The sequence below is a fragment of the Patagioenas fasciata genome, chromosome 20 (genome assembly GCF_037038585.1).
Source record: "Patagioenas fasciata isolate bPatFas1 chromosome 20, bPatFas1.hap1, whole genome shotgun sequence".
Classification (NCBI taxonomy): Eukaryota; Metazoa; Chordata; class Aves; order Columbiformes; family Columbidae; genus Patagioenas; species Patagioenas fasciata.
Genome location: NC_092539.1, coordinates 10,409,353 through 10,427,147, shown reverse-complemented (window position 1 = coordinate 10,427,147; position 17,795 = coordinate 10,409,353). Strand labels below are relative to the sequence as shown.

At 57.3% G+C, this 17,795-nt stretch overlaps 2 protein-coding genes across 5 annotated transcripts in view; one reads left to right on the top strand and one right to left on the bottom strand.

The window, feature by feature from the left end:
* The window catches only part of RABGAP1 (RAB GTPase activating protein 1), a 171,806-nt gene that overhangs the window by 150,001 nt on the left and 4,010 nt on the right, over positions 1-17,795 (bottom strand). The gene's annotated exons all lie outside the window — the stretch shown is intronic.
* On the top strand, positions 1,327-17,748 carry LHX6 (LIM homeobox 6). Of its 4 annotated transcripts, XR_010652619.2 has the most exons (11): positions 1,820-1,934; positions 2,452-2,592; positions 2,874-3,056; positions 3,144-3,265; positions 8,611-8,831; positions 11,406-11,506; positions 11,642-11,737; positions 12,881-13,055; positions 13,712-13,815; positions 14,732-15,421; positions 15,644-17,748. XR_010652619.2 is itself a non-coding variant. In XM_071817386.1 (10 exons), exons 2-10 carry the CDS (start codon positions 2,530-2,532, stop codon positions 14,750-14,752), a joined length of 1,086 nt encoding a protein of 361 aa, XP_071673487.1. In that variant the 5' UTR covers positions 1,327-1,407; positions 2,527-2,529; the 3' UTR covers positions 14,753-17,748. The 4 variants fall into 4 exon arrangements, 3 of the variants coding, with proteins under 3 accessions (XP_071673487.1, XP_065709974.1, XP_065709975.1); XM_071817386.1 differs by lacking the exon at positions 1,820-1,934 and adding an exon at positions 1,327-1,407 and having other exon boundaries at positions 2,527-2,592; positions 14,732-17,748; XM_065853902.2 differs by having other exon boundaries at positions 1,687-1,934; positions 14,732-17,748.

Sequence of the window (17,795 nt, the reverse complement as noted above, 5' to 3'; positions counted from 1 at the left end):
TGCCTTGTCTGTCCGGCTGGACTCAGACCTGGGGGAGCTTTACTGCAGGTGGGTGTTTGTGTCATTCCTGCTGCTGCCGGCCTGGCAGGCGCTGGTGCCGCCCGCGCTCCCCAGGAACGCTGCGGCTTCCCCAGGGCCCCACGCCTTGTCGGCAGCAAAACCACGGAGGTTCTAACCCTGGAGCTGCAGGGAGGTAAATGCTCCACATCATTTCTTTTTCATGAGCATCAGTTGTGGGGCTCTGCATGTTGACCGTCACAAACGGGCAGCGGGAAGCACGGCATTGCTGCGGTGGAGGATGCGGCCAGCGCTGGAGCTGTGAGTACGGAGGTTGGCAGGCTGATGGGGGAAGGAGCTGGGCTTGGCACCCGCACCTCAAGGAGGAGTGTGGGGCTGTTTCTCACCGCTGGCACACAGTCCTGTTCTCAGGTATGTCCAGCAAATCCCTGGGGGCAAGGTGAGGTACCAAGGATCAAGTTCATCGTGACCACGATGTGGGTTTTTCCCTCAGTATTTCAACAATCTCCCTGCCTTTGATGAGACTCCCTCACTCGGGACAGGTACGAAATCATACCCATGGGAACAAAGAACACACCCAGCCGCAAATTTCGGGATTCTGGCTGGGTTGCTGGTTCACACGCAGCCCCGTTGTTGCTGCTGTGGAGGAGTTTCAGTGCTGGTGGGAGGGAGGATGTGGGGGTAAAAGGGAGCATGAACTTGGTCCTAATATCCAGCAACTACGCTGCTTTGCATTGCACAATCACTGCATGGGCCATGTAACTCACGCACTGGAGATCCGCATTCTCCCAGCAGACAGTGAGGGCAGGAGATGCCTGTTTTGATTTTGTGGGGCCCAGAGCACCTGGTCTGTAATAATGAGAGTAGGGAAAGCCGTCAGCATGACTGTGGTGTGATGTTCCGCGGTGTTACAGCCCCGTGCTGCTCTCAGATGCAAACATTGCCCTGTTCTGACCGGTGCTGTGTAGGGGGCAGGCAGCTTCCATGGCTGTGTCTGTGAAAACTATGTGTTTCTTTTGGAGCAGTTGGAGCTAATTCAGACCTTGTCATTGTGGATGAGTGGTTTAAATTGTCCTTTCCGAGCATCACTCCTCTGCACTTGTCCATGTGCCCCCTCTGCTCTGCCTCTGCAGAGCCGGGTATGAGCTGGTGGGCCTTAGGCTGAGTTTCCTAGGGGTTGTTCGGGCTTTCTTGCAACCTCAATGTTTAAACCTAATGTCTTGTATTTATTCTAAAATGGCTTTCATCTGATTTCCCTCTCGGTTAACAATTTAGCTGTCAAAATCAATAACGGCGAGGATCCATCCCCAGCCGCCATCAGCTCACGTTACCGTCCTGCAATTACTCCGCGGTGGAACCGCTGCCGGGGCTTTGCTGGGGAATTATCAGGTTACTAATGAAGCCCGGGCAGGGGCGGGCGGCCAGACGCCACGGCGGTGGGTGCGATCCCCGCTGCCGATCCCGCCCCGCGGGCCGCGGGGGGCTCCGGGGCCGCGGCCGGTCCCGGCGGTGCGGGGCGGTGCTGCCCCGGGGCCGGCCCGGCCCGTGCGCCCCGTCGGGGCGGGCAGCGACTCTGCGGCCGGGGAAGGACCGGACCGGGACCCCGCTGCCCCCGCCGCGCCCGCGGGCGGTGCCGGTGCCGCCGCCGCAGGTAGCGGGGCCCGGCGGGGCGGGCGGCCCCCGGGGTGCGGCGGGGGGGCGCCGCTTCCTGCCCGGCCCGCGGCCGCCCCCGGCGGGGGAGCGGGGCCGGCGCGGTTCCCCGCCCTTCCTGCCGCGGCCGCGGGACGCGCCGCCCGCGGGCACGGAGCGCGGCGGCGGGCGGAGCGGGGCGCGCCCGCCCCATGCACCGGAGCCATGAGGGCGGGCAGCCCCGGGGCCCGGGCCGCCGCGCCCGGGCCGGCGCCGAGGCGGGCAAGGTGAGCACCGCCGCTGCTGTCGTCGGGGCCGGGAGCGGGGTGAGAAGCGGTGCCGGGAACCCCGAGGCGGGCGCGGGGCCGGTACCGGAGCCGGGCCGGGGCCGCTCGCTGCCTCCCGCGCCCGAGGGGAGGATTTTCCTTCCCGGCGTTTTCTGGGGCGTTTTGTGCTCGGTGGAGGGAGAGGGGGAAGAATTTCGATTTTTAATTACTACCATTAAAAAAATCAAATTTGCAATTCTTTGGGTGGCCTGATGGATTCCCTGATTGACAGGCGGAATTGACACTCTGGGTACCTCTTATCTCGGGCATTTACGGCAATTTCTAATTGCAGGTAGTTTGTGGGTTTTTTTCAGCGCTTTGGCTCGCATGGGAACCGAGCGATTACTTCAAGAGGCCCGGGTTAAGTGCAGGCAGGGAGAGAATTCAATCCACATTCAAATTGCTTCATTAAAGAGACGCAGCTTTTGTTGCAAAGGATTTAAATGGCCACTAGAAAGTTCTTATTTATTGTTTTGAGGCGGTTTATATAGGGTGCCCCGCGCTCGCCCGGCGCATGGAGCCGCAGCCTCCCTCTCCCACTCTCTCCCGCAAGGTGATGCCGCCGGAGCCGCTGCCCAAGGGGAGCGTCCGCTGCCTCGACCCGCACACCCGCACCATGGTAAGCGGGGCCGAAGGCTGCGGAAACCCGCCGGGACGCACCGGGGTTTGTGGGGCGCACCGGGCCGGGGGATGTGGGAACCCGCCGGGCCGGGGATTCCGGGGGCTGCGGGGACCCGTCGGGACAGTTCGGGCCGGGGCTACGGGTAACGGCGGCGCGTACCGGGGACTGTGCGGACCCGTCGGGAGTCATCGGGCCGGGGGATGCCGGGACGCTCTGGGCCGGGGTTGCGGAGGGCGGCGGGGCCCCGGCTGACGGCCCCGCGGCGGCTCTGCCCGCAGTCGCAGCCCGACGGGGAGCCGCTGCCCGGCGCCCTGGAGAAGGAGGACGCCCGCTCAGCGCCCAGCACACCCTCCACCCCTTCTGTCTGCTCCCCGCCATCCTCCTCCTCCTCCACGCCGTCGGCGGGAAAGAACGTCTGCTCCAGCTGCGGGCTGGAGATCCTCGACCGGTACCTGCTCAAGGTGAGCGGCTGCGGCGGCGGGGGGCGGCGAGGGGCTCCGGGCGGCCCCGGGTCTCAACCCTTTCTCTCAACCCCTTCTCTGCCGCAGGTGAACAACCTCATCTGGCACGTCCGCTGCCTGGAGTGCTCCGTGTGCCGCACCTCGCTGCGGCAGCAGCACAGCTGCTACATCAAGAACAAGGAGATCTTCTGCAAGATGGACTACTTCAGGTAGGGGAGACGGGCTGGGGGGCAGCTGCTGAGAGCCGGTACCGGGGCCGCTCCGGTGCTGGTGGGGAGAAGGTTTGAAAAAGCCGCCAGGCTCCCCAGAGCAGCCCGATGGAGAAGTGTCACCCTCGGGGCACGGGGAGGAAGCGGATTTGGGGTGCAGCTGCACCAGCCCCGGAAGGGTTCGTGACCCTCGGGCCGGGCTGTGCGGGCCGCCCCGAGCCCCGGCGCCCCGCGGGGGTTGCGCGGCGGGAATTGTCCCCTCGCCTGGGGAAATGCTGGTTGAACGACGTCGTGTCGGCTTCTGGCAGGAGGGTAAATATGTACCCAACGGTGTGCGGTTCCGAACGGCTTTTAGGAACCTCTGTCTGCGATGTAGCATCACAAATGCCGAAGCCTCCGTGACGGGATTGTGTTAAAGAACCGAAACAAATTCCCGTTAGCGCAAACCCCCGCGTCCGGGCCGGGCCGGGGCTCGCTGGCTGCCGTTGGGTTCGGTCTGGACCTGGATCCCCCGGGGGAGCGTGTCCTGCAGGAAGGCTGTTTCTGGCTTCGACAGCCTTCTAGTTATAAACCTTAAACCACGAATTTTCCTCAGAAAGAAAGACAGGAAGGGATGGAGGATCCTGAGCTCACTGAGGTTTAAACTGAACATCAGAGCCCTCCCGCTCTGACTTTCCCCATCTCCTCAGGATGCGGGAATACTGTTTGTCCCCAGTGGAAGGGGAATCGCGGGCAGGAAATGAGAATGACCCCGGCGAGGGGCGCGGGGTCTCGGCAGCACCGTCCGGCCGCGGGGAGCGGGCCGGGGCCGCCTGCGCGGACAAAGGCGCCGTGGGCAGGGCGCGCAGGGGGAAAATCCTTCGATATTTCTCTAGCGGTTGTTCTTGTGAGGGTCCCCGAAATCTCGCGGCTCAGTCGCCGGTGCCGCCGCGGGGTGCGCGGCTCCTCGGGCTCCTGGTCCCCGCTCCGCGTCCTGCCCGGTGATTATTGTGGTTATTTTTGAAACTGCTATTTGTTTAGTGATTTCACCGAAATTTCCTTCGGTTTCAGCAGAAAGGTTTTGGGAAGTCCGCGGTGCCGTTGTGCTGCTTCGAGGCACTTTCAAGCGCTTTTCTTTAATTCATAACCGTTCCGACTTCGTTATATATATATATATTTTTTTTTTTTTAAATTTAAGAGTGGACCTTTATAAAGACGGTTTTAAAGTAGGGACTGGATCTCTAAATTGCCTTCGAGCAAACACAGCGAATAATAGCTCTTAAAAAATAAACCCGTTTAGCTAGAAATCCCGGCGTGGGGTCTTTGCCCGCCGGCGACCAGCGACGCCAAAGGAAAACTACAACGAAAATCGCTGAAGTGGCCACAGGACACGTCCGGTTCCTGGGCAGCAGTTTTGGGGTCGGGGGGGCTCCCGGCTCACACTTCGCACTTCCCTTTTTGTTGAAAAAAATGGGTTGTATTTTTTCTTTTAATTTTACCTTCGTGTGAAACGCCGTGCGGCGGGAGCGGCAGCGCTCGGGGCCGCCCCGCTCTCCCCAGCTCCGGGGACTCGCTGCGACCCTCGGACCAGCCCCGGCCGGTCCCCCGCGCTGCAGCGGGCGGGGGTCGCTCCCGCCGTCTCCGGGGCAGCCGCGGCGGAGCCCACCGGGTTGAGCCGCGCAGCCGCGGCCGTCGGTGCGGGTCTGCGGCCGGGAGCCGAGGGCCGGGGCGGGTCGGGACAGAAGCCCCCGGCAGCCCCCTGGCAAACCCGGCTGGGGGGCCGCTCGCCCGGCCCCGTTCCTATCCTGCCCCCGTCCGGGCCCCGGGAGCATCCTGGTCCACAGGCTGGTGAGCCCGGGACAGCCGGGACCCGGCTCTTGACAAAGGACAAATCTGACTGTCGAGATATTTTTATTTGTTAATGTTTATTATTTGTTGCAGATGAAGGGTTTTTGTTTTTTGTTTTTTTTTTTTCTTTTTTTCTAAAGCAAAGCAGAAAACCCATCCCAACACGTGCAGATCTTTGGAGCCAAGGCAGATGGGAAGGGGTAGCCGGCTGTGCTCTGCATGGAGCACACGGTGGCTTTTATTGCACCAGCGCTAATTCCCCAGGATCTGGGGCTGTTCGCAGGCTGCCAGGGCTGCGGGGCTGTTCATGGGTGCTGCCCGACGATGAATGTATTTTGGCCTGGTCTGTTCGACCTTCCCTTCCCCATTCATGTGAGGGGCTGTGTAAGTGCTGGCGCTGCCACAGCTCCGCGGCCTCGTGTGCGTTTTTAAGCAAACGCTGCTGTTTCCTGTGTCTTGTCAAATAATTGCATTTGGCATCCAGGGCTTCAGCGCTTCAAGGAGAACCAAATTAAAATTGGAGCTCATTGAGCAGAACATTGTGTTCCTGGGTGATGTGAGGGCTGCTCACGGCCAGGCTTCCACGGCTGCGGTCGCAGGGAGGCCCGGCATGATCTGGGTGTGATTCTCACAGCACCCTGCTGTGGCCTCGCTCCCTGCCTCGCTGGGCAGCCCTTGGGCACATCAGCATGGGGTTGCTGGCTGCAGCGAGCGTCCCTGGGGCCCGGGACAGCACAAGAGCTGTGCGGTGGGTGGGCCAGCGCCTGCAGCCTGGCTGTGGCCCAGGTGGTCTCTGTTGCCCCTCGCCATTGCGCCCCACTGGGATGATGCTCCTGCTCGAGCATCACCGTGGCTCAGCGTGGAGATGGAGTCACTGTGGCTGCTGGTCTGCTGTGTGATTTGGGATGATGTCTGGAAGCCACAGCTGACTTCAGGGGCTGTGCAAGTGACTTCCTACAGAGTGGGCCTAGGAGAGGGACATTTGGAGCTGTGTCTCTTGCCCTGTCCCTGTGGGCAGGGATGGACAGTAAAGCTGTGGGACCTGGGTACAAGTGGCATGTGAGAGCCAAGACCTCCTCCCACTGCTGCTCTTCCCGCACCCCAGATGTTGCGACCACCCCTGGGGGAGGTGGGGTGAGTCTTTCTGGGATGAGTCTTTTCTGGTAAAATTGTTGGCAATTTCCATCTCTTGGCACTAACAGTTGCAAAGAGCCAGCAGCATCTGCTCATCCAACCACAAACCATGCGTGTGGGGCGCGAGCTGATGGTTCCGGCAGATGTTGGTGATGCTCCAGCCTCTGCTCAGTGCTTGGGCAAAGCCTCTGGATCGAATTTTCCTGCTGCAGTGCGGCCCTGTCCCCATCCCCATTGCTGCCAGGTGGGCGGCAGGAGCCCCTTACCTGGTGCTCTGACACCTCGAGCAGACTGGGCTCTTTGGGCTGTTGCTGTCCTGCAAGCTTGGTGAACTAAAGTCTATTTTATTTTTGAGCCGTTATTTCCAGTGGTGACAGGTCAGGGCAGCCGGTTCACAGGCGTTTCTCTCCTTGTTCCTGCGTCGCTGGCAGCGGTGGTCTGTGCGGTGTCACCCCTGTTGGGTGACAGCGGGTGCCTGTGCTGAGCCCCAGCTCAGCCTGGTTTCTGTAAAACACGATCGCTGTGGCTGATACCGGAGGCGGGTGTTGGCCAAAAGCTGTGGGCACAGCATCAGCAGCTGCTGGTGCCGCAGCCCCGTGCTCAGGTCTGGCTGTTGAGCCCCAGCCTCTCTCTGGGTGCTGCTTGTGTGGTGGCTCCGTGGGGACAGCGGCATTGGCCTCCGCCTGCACTGGCTGCTGTGTTCCCGTGAGTCTCCACACCCCCAGCAGCCCCTGCCCCCTCCCCAGGATCTGCTGCCAACCCAGGGGTCCCGCCTGGCCCCGGGGGGACACTGTGCTGTGGGTCTGGGGCCAGCTGGGTGTCTCCCCCAGATCCCAGCTGGTGTGCCATGAGGACATGTGATTTGAGTGGGGAGCAGTGATTACCACGTGCTATTAGCTCGGGTATGCCTGCCCCTCTTTTGATACTGTTCAGCGAGTATGACTGTTTACATAGCACATTGTTCAAAGTAATTCAATTTACAGGAATGATCTTTACTTCTAAATAAAAAATTAATACAGTTCTTTTGTTTGTGCGTTTATATAAACTAGCTGGCACAAAGTCAGTTTACAATGTTCCCATCTGAAGTAAATTAGTGAAGTCTCTTAGCTAAGTCTGTATAATTTCAGCACAGAAATGTCCTCTCTCAGGCAGTCCTCTATTTTTTTTTCTTTCCTTTTGGTCAGCTATGGTCAAGCTGAAAAATTTAAACCTTTCTTTTCCTCCCAAATAGTTTTGCAATTAGTAATTCCAGCACAGGACGGTCTTTCTGCATCTTGCTGAGCGCGGCGGGCGGTAGCTCCGCGGTGCAGGGCCGGGCAGGGGCCGCGTGTGCTGGTTGTGCTGGGCTGCCCTGGGCTGTCCCACCTGCCAGGGCTGCTCTACCCGGCCGAAGCCGAGGGGTTGCAGTGCGGGCTGTCTCCTGCTGCTGGCTGTGGTCTCTTCTTGGTGTGTTGTGCCTGTGCTGAGAGATGCTGGAGCTGCTGGGGCAAGGGAGGCAGTGGCTCCACTCTCTGGCTGTGGCAGGGGCCGTGGGGAGCCCCTGGGGAGCCTGCGGCAGTGGGTGCACAGGGAAGCGTGGCGACTGCGATCAGGGCTGTGTCGGAGCCAGCACCAGTGCTGCGGTGACAGAGGAGATGGTTTCTTCTCCCCTGCTGCTGCTGCTGCTCATGGTAATTATTCTTTAAGCAGCAGTGATATGAAATGCAGAAGCCAAACCAAGGCCGTGCCTGACCCTGCGTGCACTGCGGCAGCACCTCCTGGCAGGCGCAGGTCTGGGGGTGCAGGGCTGGGGGGTCACGTCTGCCACGTCCTGGCAGAAATGAGGTTTTTCAGAAGTGTGTGCAAACAGCCAGTGCCCGGTGTGCGGATCCTGGATGTCTTGTCTCCTCATTGTGCTGAGCTGCTTCCCAACATAACTCGTTTAAGCGCAACCATCATCATCTCGCAGCGAGGAGACTCCTTGTAGGAGGACAAGGCAGATGCATGCGCCTGTATGTGTGAGGAGAAAACACATGTTTTGATTTATGGCAAAGGGAGAGAACCAGCTCTGACACAGTTTCCATCCGAGTCTCTCACGGGCTGTTATCAAAATAAAATAGCCCACGGGCTTGGGAACTGATTCATGGTGCTGCGTCACCTCAGCCCCTTGGCCACGTCTGGGCCTGTGGCGAGTCCACACCCCCTGCTCCTGCCTGTACTGCTGCCTGCGCCACTGCCCGTGCCTTGCCGTGGGGAACGGCACCGGCGGGGCGGCATCGCTGCGGCCCCTGCCTCGCGTCGGTGTTGTGGGGTTTGGGCTGGATGGGTGAGTGGTAGGGCCAACAGCAGCACCCGCACCCTGGTGTCACCTTGCCTGCCCTCACCCCGTCTCTTCTCCCCCACAGCCGGTTCGGTACCAAGTGTGCCCGCTGCGGCAGGCAGATCTACGCCAGCGACTGGGTGCGGCGAGCGCGGGGCAATGCCTACCACCTCGCCTGCTTCGCCTGCTTCTCCTGCAAGCGGCAGCTCTCCACCGGCGAGGAGTTCGGCTTGGTGGAGGAGAAGGTGCTGTGCCGGATTCACTACGACACCATGATCGAGAACCTCAAGCGAGCGGCAGAAAATGGTAATGCAGCCCCAGCGCCGCGGTCGTGGTCTCACCACGGGTCATCCCCGTCCCCCATGCTGACTCTCATTTGTCATTGCCAAAAGGGGGTGATAGGTGGCTACGGGGGAGCTGAGTGCAAGGCTCTGGGCTGGCAGAGGGCTCCTGGGGGTGGCCACTGTGCTGGCAGTGCCCGTGGCTCATGGGACACCTGTGTGCCATGGCCAATGCCAGGGACCAGCCCCTGGTCCTGCACAGCACAGTGTACCGTGTGCAGCGAGTGAGGGAGCCGCGGGGATTTTGAGGCTGTGAGTCATGACTCTAGAAGGTGGGAAAGCTGGAGACCTGACAAAACCTCCCCATCATTTTCCATCTTCCTTGCCCGCCCGCGGACGTGCCGCTCCCAGCAGGACCATGCTGACCCTGCCGTCCCTGCCGCGGCACGCCAAGAGCAGCCAGCCAGCCTCTGCTTTTCCGGTCAAGTCGGTGACATCGAGGTCACATAGAGCCACAGCCCCCATCCCCCTGACACCTCAGCCCCATCCTCCTTCGTGGCTGCAGCCAGAGCGATGCTCAGAGGAAGGAGTCAGCGGTGTTGTTCTGCCGCGGTACACAGGGAGGCCAGGCAGTGCCGAGGGCTGTTCTGGGTGACAAGGCAGCGATGGCAGCTGGGGAACAGGCAGGCTCCTGGGCTCCGTGCCGTGGGGGGTCAGCCATGCTGGGGTCCGTCTCTCCTGCACTTGTGCCTGCAGGGACCGATGGCAATGGTGGCTGCAAGGCCGTTTGCTTTTATCACATGGGTGCTGCATTTGGCATGGGGAGGCTGCCCAGGGATGCTGTGCAGCCACAGAGTCACCCAGGGAAGGACCCGGGGCCACCGTCCCGCAGGCCCCTGCACGCAGGACCCTCCGGGGCTGTGCTGGGGCATCACCCCTGGCTGAGAGCACAGGTCCAGCCCAGTGTGCCCATCGCTAGTGCTTGGTGGGCACAGGGAGGCAAACACTGTGTCCTGCCCTGTGCAGCACGTGGAAACCATTAACAACCTGACATGAAAATAATCAGTGTTTCTGTTTACAGTGTTTGAGTAAGAGAATGAAAACAGAGTGCCCGCTCAGGCTGGGAGGGTCCCAGCTTGGGATGCGGTTTGCGGCATGTCGGTCCATATGGTCGGCTGCCATGGAGGCACGAGTGAGGCGGTGCGAGCAGGGATGGAGGGGGAGCTGTGTGGCCTGGGGAGCAGGCTGTTGTGAGGATGGCCGGCTCTGGCGTTGGGGCGTCCCACAGAGTTGTAACCCCAGCTGAGGGCTGGGCAGGTGGGTTTGTGGCTGCTTGTAGCGTCCTGCTGAACCCCACAGTGTTGGGGCAGTGCTGGGGCACATGGTGAGAGTCCTGCGTGGGTACCTGTGTCCAGGTGTCCCCTGGTTTTGAGAAGGGGATGGGATCGCTTTGGAGAGCAGCAGTTGCTGCAGAGTTGGATGGCCACGCTTCCCCCTTCCAGTAATTACCCAGCAATTTCTTCTGCACATGAGGTTTTACATACAAGAAAAATAAACAGATGTTGCTGAAGTCAGAGTCCCATTCATCATCCTAAAAGAACAAGTCAAACTATATGAGAAAGTCCTTCAACTCAAGCCAAGACAATCACAGCCTGGTCCAGCTTGCAGAGCGAGCGTCGGGTTGTGCAGGCACATCCTGGGAGTGGGACAAGCGCCGGCCCTGCTCAGGCATCCTCCCTCATCCATCACTCCTCGGTGCTTCACCCCACTGCCGAGAGCGGCTGGGCACGACACGGGCTGCAGCAGGGACCCCAGATTGGAATGAGGGACCCCGTCTCCAGCCGCTCCCCAACAGGGTCTATAGCTCTGTGAGCACAACGGGACTCACCCCAGTGCCATGTTTGGGGAGGGAGTGGACAGTCCCCTCCTGGCACATCCTCCTTTAGCGCGGTTTCTGCTCAGAGCCTGGGCACCACACTGCAGGGGGTCATCAGCACCCCAAGTGCATGGAGACAGTGCTGCTCCTGCTGCTGCTCTGGGACTCAGGAGGAGAAGGTTGGGGTGCTGGGAGGATGTGGGGCCAGGGAAAGGAGCAAAGACCCCATTGAAACGCCCTGAGCAAACAAAACGACTGATGGAGGCAGCACCCACAATGGAAGATGGGGTCATGGGGAGCGGCGTGGGGCAGAACGATGGATGTTGGTGAGCCCAGCAGAGGCAGCGTCCCCTTCTGAGCCACTTGCTGGAGGACACAGCCAAGTGGTGGCCATGAGTCAGGGCCAGAGGGACATTGCCTCAAAATCCACCTTCCTGCTGCCGTTTCCCCACCCCTCATTCCCCACATCTTCCACCAACTTGCTGCGTTTTTCTTAATTCAATAGTAAATTCCTCGGGCCGGTGGTGTCTCCCGGAGTGGCTCAGCAGCCCAGGGCAGCTCCTGAGCAGTGGTGCTGGCTCTGCTCTTTGTGCTGCTGCTCGCAGCATGGGATGCTGGGGGTTCCCCACGGTGTCAGGTGTGTGATCCCCCGCCAAGCAGCTGTTGCACGCAGGTGGGCAGAGGAGTTCCTGACCCGTGGTGTGTGGGGCTTCTTTCTTGCAGGCAACGGGATCACGCTGGAGGGGGCTGTGCCCTCGGAGCAGGACAGCCAGCCCAAGCCGGCCAAGAGAGCCCGCACCTCCTTCACCGCTGAGCAGCTGCAGGTAGCGGGGCTGGGCTGGGGGGCTGGAGGGGCTGCGGCTCCCCGGCCTCATCCTCACCCCCTCTCTCCTCTCCCTCTCCTCTCCCTCTCCTCTCCCTCTCCTCTCCCTCTCCTCTCCCTCTCCTCTCCTCACCAGGTCATGCAGGCACAGTTCGCTCAGGACAACAACCCCGACGCACAAACGCTTCAGAAGCTGGCGGACATGACGGGGCTGAGTCGGAGAGTCATTCAGGTGAGGGGCAGCGGAATCGGGCAGGGTGAGGCACGGTCAGCCGAGGAACGGGCAGAGGAGGAGCCCCAAAGGCTGGTGTCAGACGGGACTCATGTCCCGCAGCCCCTCACTCCCGCACATCCACCCCAGCACTTGCCGTATCCAGCAGCTTCACGCTGCTTCACCAGCGTGTCTCCTTCACCGGGTCCTGCAGCAATGCCAGCACTGTCCTTTCTCTGTCTCGCTTGTGGGTTTTCTATTTGTTTTTCTCTTTTATGATGCAATGAAAAAAACAAACCGAGCCATACAGCCCCAGCCGGTGGCAATGAATCGCCGGGTGGAGAAGCCGCCCTTAATGTGTTGCCTGGAGCTGTGTGCTCAGCCCTGACAGCAGCGCCGGTGCTTCCCGCAGGGAGCGGGCAAAGCCGGCAGCTTTGGGAGGCATCGGCATTGAGAAGTTTAAAGAAAATGGGGTTTGCAGCCCCAGGAGAAGCGGTGACAGGAAAGTCCCTGCATTTGTGCTCTTCAGGAGGGAGAGCAGTGCCACAGGGACCGAGAGAAATGTCCCCTCTGCAGCTCCCAGCTCGCTGTCCCTGCAGACAGCCCAGCTCTGCTCCCTGGTGACATTTATACTCTTCATTTTAATGTTCTGCTGACATACTTTCTGCATACAACGAAAACATGAGCAATTAAAATAAATTTGGAACTTCAGTCCAGGATTGTTTTGCCAATTACACATCAAAATTTCGTGAGCGAAAATCTGGCTTGAGCCTCAGTTATTGAGACTTTTCATTTAGCTAAAGATCAAGCAGTCTGCACACTGGCTATTTTTTATGTGGATATTTTTTAAAGGCACTTTCAACAGGAAACAATTTGTCAAATGCTTACGACTGTTTCCTTCTCTGTGGTCCAGCATGCACGGTCTCGGAGAGCTGATCTTCTCTAAGACTTGGAGAGGATTTTTACTCTCAGCTATCTTTCAAAAATTAAAGCATAAGAAAGAAATCACCACATTAGCATAGAACCACCCTCAGTGCATGTTATAACTCCAAGGTGTAATCCCCTGAGCATTTCTCTAATTAGAAGCAGTGAGATATGGTCAGAGGACCACACTCCAGTTGAACTGTCTCTCCCCTGACACAGGGTTTGCTGCTTTTGTTTCAGGTTTGGTTTCAAAACTGCAGAGCCCGCCATAAAAAACACACCCCCCAGCACACGGTGCCACCCTCGGGAGCCCCCCCATCCCGCATCCCCTCCTCGCTCTCGGATGACATTCACTACTCGCCCTTCAGCAGCCCGGAGCGGGCCCGGATGGTAACGCTGCACGGATACATTGAAAGTAAGTGCCGGCTTGCAGGGTTCTGGCAGCGGGGCGCTTGGGGACAGCAGTGGGGTGCTCGTGGACAGCAGTGAGGTGCCTGGGGACAGCAGCGGGGTGCTCAAGGAGAGCAGAGCAGTGGGGTGCTCCCCAGGAGCAGGCGGTAGCACTGTGGCACAGAGCGCTGTCAAAAATGCCCTTGCACTGTGGGTTCATGGCTGGTACATGTGCTCCTCCTCCTCCTCGGATGAACTTTGTCTTTGGGATTTTCTGAAGGGCCAGTTACGGAGAAGCCCCAGAAGGGAGACGGAGGGGAGGGGAAGCTGCTGCAGCCTCTTTCCCTCCATATGTCATCCCCAGGAAAGTCACTGCTGGGGTTTTACCTGCCCGATCCTTTGCCCTCCTGTGTTTTCTTTGTCAAGGAGAAGAAGTGTGAACGTGCCCTGTTGAGCTCGCTGGTCAAGTGGTCTCCTTCCTGCTGACAAGCTCAGAGTTGCTTTCTCTAACAGTTGCCAAGTGCTGGTGACTCGTTTGTGGGTGGTGGGCAGCTTTGGTCCTGCTTGGACGGAGGTTTTGGCTCCACAGCCCTTGTGAGGCTCCTCCCCCCACCACGGACTGTAGGAAAACGTGGGGGGGTGTTTGCAGTAACAGGGGCTGAAGCCTCTTCTCATCCGCAGGTCAGGTACAGTGTGGACAAGTGCACTGTAGACTTCCCTACACCGCTCCGCCAGTGCACCTCAAAGCAGACATGGAAGGACCACTGTCTAATAGGGGTGAGAAGGTAAATGGAGTTTTAGCCTTTGGGGCCAAAACTGAACTGTAGCACAGATTTCTGTGTAACATCATTGCCACTACCATCTCCTCTCAGCATGACTCTTTCCCCATCATCTCTGGTAGCTGCTACCCGCTCATGGTGGCTGTAGGTTGATGTACCAGCTGTTGGTCAAAACGGTATCACTTTGTTCTTCACTAAATACCCACATTGTTATGTGCTGGGATGCTGAGCCTGCGTTCACTGAGGGCTGTTGGCATCCTCCTGCCTCAACTCCCCTCTCTAGTTTCTCCCCTTCCCGTGTGCGATGAGCTCCATTCTGCCCCATTCTGCTCTGTTCTCCTGCTCCGTTCCTCAAGCGTCTGCACTTCTTGGTGTGAACAGTGACCGGCTGTTAACAACGGAACAGGGGGGACCTTTAGCATACACTCACTTTCCAGTTTTCTATGAGTTAATAAGAAAGATTAATTTCTTGGGGATTCCAGTATTGCTTAAAGAAATAACAACTGGCTGTTACGGTCTCTGAGGTAGGAATGTTATTTCACAATGTCTGGCCAGGAAACAATATTGCATATTGATATTTTTCTGTTCACCGCTTAAAGTATCTGTCTGTTCTAACACACAGCTTATTTGGGGGCAAGACTTCTGAAACATGCTTAGGCTCAGAAGGTTTTCTTTAGGATCCCAATTTAAGTGGCTTCCTTTTGAGGAAACACTGAGCCTTTGGTAACTCTTACTGGTATTCACGGAGCAGCAAGGTAGAGCGGTTTGAGGGAAGGCTCTGGTGATTAGCGGCTAGAGTAAGGTCAATTAGCAATGGCCTTTATCTTTCTTGGTAGCTGCTGTATCACAGAGCAGATAAACACTGGTGCCAGTGTCTGTCTCTGTGAGCAGCTAACGCTCCGTTCCCATTTTTTCCCACCAGGTCATCCTCTTTCAGTACTGACCGCGCAAACTCTTCCTCGCCTGCCCCTGGCGCTACCAGCACCGCTGCCCCTCAGCCGCTGAAACGCAGCGTCCAGCCCGAGGCACCGGGTGTCAGTCACGCGGGAGAAACTCCGATCCAGCATTCTCAGTTCTTTCCATTGACCAGCACCTCACATCCACTCTAATTTCTCCAGCGACACCCTGTGTATGTGTGTGTTGAGTGCAGAGTTACATTTTTCACTTGTTTCTTGTGGACTTGTAGAATGACCGTGAGTCTCTCCAGGGCAATGCCAGACACAGTCAAAATTAGTGACTCTGCTGTGCTTGCAAACCTTGCTCCCAAACCCATGGGAATATGAACAAAGCGGAACATGCCGAGTCTCGGGGGGGTCGATGATCACCTCTGAATATGAAGGAAGGAGGAATTTACGTGGTTTGGCCTGATTCTCTTTTTGCACCAGTGAAGCGCTGTCGGTTCCCGGACTTCCCTCCTTATTTCCACTTGCACGTGTGAAATCTGAAATGGGCTTTTTTGGCTCAGCAACTTGATATACACAGACCTTCCTGAGCCAAACTCGCAGGTAGCTGAGACTCCACTAAGTGGAAAACATGATGCCAGCTGGAAATAGGCAGTTTTTCTTCCTCCTCGAAGTGCTTTAGAATCACATGTCCTTTGATTTACTCCAAGGTAAGTAAATCTTAGTGTTTTTTCCCCTCACTTTATAGGAGGGGAAACTGAAATGTCCTAAACTGAGAGGATCCGTGGGGGTTGGTGGCAGAGCCAAGTTTAGCACCCTGAAGTTTGTGATTGCTGACTTGTTCTTAGAGCACTGAGTATCTCTCTCCTCTCACAGCCATCTGCCAAATGTTTTTAAACCTTTTTTTTTAATTCTTGCTCTTTATTAACAAGCTACTTTATTTCCTTGGAGTCATATTGGATCACAAATGAGTGATTTCAGAATGTACCTACACAAAACTCTTAGACACTCCATACTCTGGGACTGGGAAATCCTCAATGGAAGCTGACCAGAAATGTGTAGAAATGTTCTGTCCTGGTGTGGACCCCAGTGCAGTCAGTGGAAACAGTGGGGTAGAAACCAGAGACCAGTTAAAAAGGTGAAAACGGCAGTAAGGCCAGCAGGACAGCGGCTAACGGAGCGGACAGCAAGGTGATGGCACATTCCTGTGTTGCTCTGAGTCCCGGTGCTGTCCCTCGCCGGCGTTTGCTGCAGCAAAGGAAGCACTCAGCCCCAAATCCGGGAAAAAACCCCGAAATGATCCTTCATTGATGGGAATAACAAAAAGTAAACAAGTAAGCTTTGCCAGCCCTTCTCCGTTTGCGCTTGGCCAGGAGCAGGTCTGTAAGGAAACCTCTCCGTGCAAGCACACGGGTCTGTCTTGCTGCGCGGTGCCCGTGAGGCTGTGCTTCCAGCAACGGGAAAGGCCACTCCGAGCCACCGTTAGCACATAACGTGACTGAACTGTGCCTGGGGAACAGAAGACACGGATCCACCCGTCACACAACTTGTTTTTAATTGGAACTGTAGATACGCGTGGTTTTCTCTGGGAGATCCTGGATCACTCTGCAGCGTTGGCTGGGTGGGCAGCCATCCCGCCGGTTTGGCCAGTCCGTGTTGCACACGTGGCAAACCTTCTGCCCGTGTCCCCGAGCTCTGTGTGACACCAGCGCCGCACGCGTGGCCCCGGGTGACGGTGAGGCACGCTCGCCGTGCCGGCTGCGCAGGGAACGGCGTGAGGAGACGTGGACACCTGCCCAGGTGGGCACCAAGACCTCGTGGGTTGAGAAGTAACTGAATGCAAGCATGCATTGATACTTGTCGGAGCAAATATATATGTACATACACACAGACCTCTGTGTGTGTATATATATTAAAAAAAAATACAGAGAGAGAGAGAGAATTATGGCAATAACTCGGCCGGTTGGGTCAGTATTCTGCCTAATTGCAGCCAGTAGTCAGCAGCTCTATCCCAAATTTAAAATAACATTTGAAAGGTGAGAAGAAATTAAGTTTGCAAGGTATTGTTGTCACCTCCTGATGTGCAAATACCCATTTGCGGTGTGTAGCCGGTGCCAAGGCGCTCCTGCCCGCCTGCCCTGGCTGGAACCACCGCTGCCCAGGTGTCCCCTTGGGGAGGGAACAGCCACCAGTTGAACCTGTCGCGGTCACTTTTCTTCGTGTCTGTAGCCACGAGAGCAGGGCGGGCGCTCCCTTCATTGGCTGTTGGAGCATTTGTGACCGTGAGGTTGCAGTGGGTTGTGGTGTCCACACGCAACAGCCTCGAGACGCTGGTGTTGGTCAGCAGGGTCACCGGGGCTCAGTGTTCTCCGTTTGTGCTCACACATCCTAATGACGGTTTAGTTGTGGACTTAGTGCCATAAATAAGTGCGTAGCTATTTCACTGAAGACTGAAGGGGAGATTTCAGGCTCTAGCTCAACCTGACATCCCACAATACTTGAGATTCCCACAACTGCCTGGCTGAGGGAGAAAACGGTTTGTTGCATTTCTTCTGTCTCAGCGGTGCGATGAAAGGGAAACTCTTAAATATGTACCTGCTAAATATCAGCTTAGTTACTGATCAGAAAAAGCCCACTTGTGAAATGTACTGTATATCGAGGTGTGGTAACGGACGGGGCTGGCGGGGCCGAGGGTGCGGGTGCTGCTCCGGGGGCGCCGGCTCTGCTGGGGGGCACGACCCCCACGGGTAGCCAGGAGCAGCTTTGCTAATTCAGAAATCAGGCTCTGTTTATATTAAGCCCAAATTGTTTGCAAAAACTGGAAGCAATTCAGCTTGTGCAGTTTTTAGAGCTAATTATGTGTATGGAAAATACTCAACTGTACCAAGAATGTAAGAAATCCTCTAATTTATTCAGTACATTGTTTCACAACGTATTTCACACTGACTGTTGCCACTGAACCAAACCTTATCTCAGGTCATTTGCATTCATCTCCTGTCTGTAGATTAAAAAGAAAATAAAATTAAAATCATTCTCACTTTCTTAGTTTATTCAGTAATTGCCAAACGGGTTCTGGAGCAGCAA